Source organism: Silene latifolia, chromosome 9 (genome assembly GCF_048544455.1).
Source record: "Silene latifolia isolate original U9 population chromosome 9, ASM4854445v1, whole genome shotgun sequence".
Taxonomy (NCBI): domain Eukaryota; kingdom Viridiplantae; phylum Streptophyta; class Magnoliopsida; order Caryophyllales; family Caryophyllaceae; genus Silene; species Silene latifolia.
Genome location: NC_133534.1, coordinates 120910579 through 120915492, shown reverse-complemented (window position 1 = coordinate 120915492; position 4914 = coordinate 120910579). Strand labels below are relative to the sequence as shown.

The 4914-nt window shown below is 41.7% G+C and overlaps 1 protein-coding gene across 1 annotated transcript; it reads right to left on the bottom strand.

Annotated features, from left to right (window-relative positions):
* Positions 1-1036: 1036 nt before the first annotated feature.
* On the bottom strand, positions 1037-4364 carry LOC141601526 (uncharacterized). The gene is made up of 4 exons (XM_074421817.1): positions 3245-4364; positions 2727-2986; positions 1836-2627; positions 1037-1747 (listed from the first exon to the last, which is right to left on the bottom strand). The coding sequence occupies exons 1-4, from the start codon at positions 4362-4364 to the stop codon at positions 1037-1039; spliced, it is 2883 nt and encodes a 960-aa protein (XP_074277918.1).
* Between the last annotated feature and the right edge of the window lie 550 nt (positions 4365-4914).

Genomic DNA, 4914 nt, shown 5'->3' with positions numbered 1-4914 from the left:
CATCATGGTTGGTGCTTGGGGAGATTATCCAAGCTTTGGACAAGGAAGGCTCTTGTGGAGAAGCTCCCTCTTTCGGATCCCCGAGGATCCTCCAAGTGTGGCTATTGGAGAGGCTAAGGTATGTGGTGCCTCCGATTAATCCTTCTTCTTACTCCTTCCGTCACCTTACTATTAGGAAGAAGTTGTACCCGGATAGTTTTGCTTCCACCGAGGCCTATTGGGCCGCAAGATTGGCGGAGGAGGGTGGTCCTCATATCCGTTGGGTGGTGCCATGGTGGCACTTGAGGTCCTTCACGGGGTTGCCCACTTCGGGTGCTAGTCCTCGTTCTTTGATGGTAGTGGGCTTGAAGGTTGTTTCCTTCATATATCCCGAAAGGCTCATGAGGTAAATGGGGCGTCAACAAAAGGTGCCCGCTCAAGATACTCTTGTCCAAGAGAATATTTTCCGGAACTCCGAGCTTGTGGAGTTCTTTGAAAGGTGGTGGGCCGCTCGGCCGCTTTGGGAGGTACCAAACCCCGTTGCCGCGACATGGGTGACTCCCGCTTATGTCAAATGGTCACAAGCTCCGTCCTTGGAAGAGAGATCCAAATTTCGTAAGGACGAGGTTGTTGACTTGAAGTACCGAGAGGTTGGCAAGGCCAACCGCGCCTTGTTTGAGGAGTATGTTGATGGTGTTACTCCCGATGTGATGAGACCACCGAAAAGGAGGAGTTCCGGCCCCAAGAATATGGTGGGCCATGCATTGGCACGTCTTGGGTCAAATATGGGGTCTTGTGCTAGACCGGAGGCCATCGCCGTCTTAGATCCGTTGAGGATCCGCTCCGAGGAGGAAATCCATGCTAGGCGGGCCAACAAGAAGAGTAAGGGAAAGATGTACCCCGAAGGAAAAGGCAAGGGTAGAATGGAAGAGTGAAGACCTCCATTACCCACTTTATTATTTTTTTTTGCAAGAAAAGCAAGCCTAATTTTATTCATCCATAGGAGGGAATAAGTAGGCCAATCTTACAAAAGAGAACCAATAGCGAGTTACAATCCTCAATTATTGAGACTACACAATATCTCCTCTTCATAAGACGGAGGAGTTACATGTAATAACTTTACACTTACTAAAAACTGGACTCGCCTAATAATATAAGCCGCTTCATGCTCCAAATTGTTGAAAATCCTAGAATTGCGTTCTTCCCCTAAGCTATGAGTCAAAGCATTTAAACAACTGGAAATCCTAAGAGCTTTCCAATGCTTCCTGTGTCGCCTATTAGCAAGCCAATGCAATTCAGTCTTAAGTTTCATTGATCTTCCTCGCATTCCCATCCATTCTAGCAAATTCTGCCAAATGTTGCTAGAATAACTACACTGAAAGAAAAGATGAGCGTGGTCTTCATTAGCTGCTTTACAGAGGACACATCGATTCACTAAATGCATCCCTCTGTGCATTACCTGATCTATAGTTGCCAGTTTACGTTGCATAACAAGTACAACCAGAAAACTATGTTTAGGTAACGCAGCCTTATTCCAAACTACCCGTGCCCAACTAATCCTCCTGCCAGGATCTCTAAGGAAGTCATACACCCTATGAAGCTGCAGTTTCCCCTCTGCAATACAGTCCAATAAGAAGGCCCGTGCAGTAGCTACACCACCTATCTTAGCCACAAGTTCATTTCTGACTTTTAGTAAACTTTTGCAACTCTCAGAATGAAAGTTCTTAGGAGCCATAGTCCAGAAATCACCAGACTTGATATTATAAGTCTGATTCCAGTTAACCGACAAGCTATCAGAGTGTGTATCAATAAGCCATATCCATTTTGCATAATATACACTTGTTCCAAGCCAGGACCTCCTTAATATTAAAACCCCCTTCTGCATGTGGTACACAGCAGGAAGCCCAGCTCTTCATAATTAACTTCCTATGCCCCTCATCTGATCCCCACAAGAAATGCCTACAAAATTTAGTAATAAGCTTGATGACGCCTTTTGGAATCAGTAAAGTAAAGCACCAGAACTGCTCTAATCCAAAAATAACAATGTTAATCAAACTTATTTTCCCAGCATAAGATATTTTCTGATTGGCCCAATTATGCAAACATTTCTGCACTTTACTCAGTAAGTCAGCAAACATGCCTTTGTTTAGTTTCCCTTCATTCAAAGGAACACCAAGATATCGAAATGGGAACTCTCCTTCCACATACTGAGTAGCCCTCAAAATAGCTTGTTTGACCTCCTCCCTAACTCCTCCCATATAAATGTTGGTCTTATCTGGGTTTGCCTGCAAACCAGATAGACTGGCAAATAAATTCAAAGTCTTGGTCACAGCTTGAACAGAAGGAACATCTTCCCTAACAAAAAGCATCAAATCATCCGCAAATATTAGGTGATTTAAATTCAACTTCCCACACTTAGGGTGAAAAGAAACTTGATGATGCCTGTGAATCTTCCTTAACAGCCTTGAAAGAATTTCCATACTCATCACAAAGAGGAAAGGAGATAGAGGTTCTCCTTGCCTCAAACCACACTCTCCCTTGAAGAAGCCAGTAGTATCCCCATTCACTTTAATGCTAAACCAAGTTGAAGTGACACAATCCATTATCCATTTCTGAAACTGAGGTGGGAATTTATAAACTTGAAGCATCTGATCAATGAAGGACCATTACAGGGAGTCAAAGGCCTTCTTTATATCAACTTTTATCATACATCTAGGAGAGATGCCTTGCTGCCCATACCCTTTAACCAAAGACTGAGTAAGCATAATTTTCTCAAATATACTCCTTCCTTTAACAAAGGCCCCTTGTTCCTTCCCAATAATCCCAGGCAACACAGTTTTCAATCTTGAACAAATGATTTTGCTAATAGGCTTGTAGAAAACTATACAGCATGCAATAGGTCTATAATCCATTACTGTTGACACCACTGATTTTTTAGGAATTAAAGCCAGCATTGTTGTGTTAGCTTGTTTTGGCATTACACCTTTCCTAAAGAAATCCTTAACAGCTGCACATAAATCTTTCTGAAAAATACTCTAAGTAGTTTTAAAGAATTGGACTGAAAACCCATCCTGACCTGGGCTCTTATTGGAATCCATAGAAAAGAGAGCAGATTTTATCTCAGCATCATCTATCTCTTTGCACAGGGATCCCCAAGAGGATTAAGGAACTCTTGGTCCATCATCTAGTAGCACAGTGTCCAAACTAGTAGTGATTTTCCTCTACCGCAATAGGCATGTATAGTACTCCACAAAAGCATCATTACCATGCTTCCTGGCAGCTATTCGTGAGAAAAAATAACTAGTAGGAGCATCCTTGAACTTGATATCCTGAATCTTAGCCCGTTGAAGAAGACAACTTCTTTCAGTATTTCGAAGTATTAAATACCTTGCCAATAACCCTTTCTCCTGCTCCAGAAGAACAGGGTCCAAAGGAGAGTCATGTAGCATTCGTTGACTAGTCTCCAAATCCTTCCTAGCTACAATGACTTTCTGAGAAATACCAGTATAATGGTTCTTATGCAAAGAGATCAGATTACTCCTTACATTTTTTAATTTAGTAAAGAGCTTGAAAATATGATTTCCTTTGACAGAGACATCCCATGCTGCAGTGACAGAAGCTCTATAATCCTTATGATCCTCCCAATAATTGAAGTAGCTGAACTGCCTCCTTATTTTGTAACCATTCGTCACCTCCACTAATAAGGGGGAATGATCAGAAATACCAGATGGAAGAACCTGAACATTAGTGGTAGGAAATTGAATCAACCAGTCAGAGTTAAGAAGAACTCTATCTAGCCGAGACCAAATTCTAGCAGTAGGTTCCCTTTTGTTAGTCCAAGTGTGCTCTAAACCAAAATTATGAGCATCATCGAGAGAGATATCTAATAAGCATTGATTGAAAGCCATGATTTCAGTAATAGAAGGATGATTTGGACCAATTCTTTCCTCCAATCCCCTGACAATGTTGAAATCCCCAAGCACAATCCAATTAGTTACAGTACCCGCCACACTTCTGAGCTCCTCCCATAACCTGTCTCTATGACTACCATCATTACTACCATATATCATTGTAACATAGATAACCGGGTTGGAGGAATGATGCGGAAGAGGCAGATGAATAAGATGATCATGAAATCTAGAATTAAGTAGAGTAATTTTCCTAGTATCCAAAAACACCCAAATTCTACCATTGTAATGGTGAGAATAATTATTGATAACAGAATAGAAAGGGAAATTCCTAATAATAGCAGCAGAATTATTAATCTTCACTCTAGTTTCCAGAAGTCCAAACACTTCCACTTTATTTTTAATTAAGTAACCCTTAATTTCCTGTTGTTTTATTGGATCATTAAGACCCCTTATGTTCCAAGAAGAAATTATCATTCGTCTGGGTCTGGAGGCTCCCCATGCTGAGGGACCTCAGTTCTGATTTCCTCTATAATCCCTTCAGTCTGCAAAACAGAATAATTATTTCTCACAGAGACCCCAAATTGTTTATTTCCCAGTTCCTGCCCCTCTTCAGTCAGACTAATGTCCTCAACTGAAACAGGAATTGAGCCTAGTCCCTGACATTCTGAGCTCAAATCAACTATCTCAGTAGGGGACTCAGTCCCTAACTTAGGAGGAGAGTGGCCTAGCACATGGCTTCCTGAGTCGTGATCAATTGTGTGATGAGTATCATTCCTCTGAAGTGGTCTATATTCTTGAACTACCTTCTGAGCTTTAATCTCTTGAAGCCTATTGTTAATTTTTGTGAATTTGCATTTCTCCTTTGTATGACCCAATTTCCTACAGCAATGACAGTAATATGGCAGCCATTCATAGATAACTCTCTGAGATGTTTCACCATGATAAGGAGAAGTAAGTGTGACAATTGTGGGAAGCTCACCTGCCACATCCACCTCAACCAAAACCCTGGCAAAGGAGAGTTTAG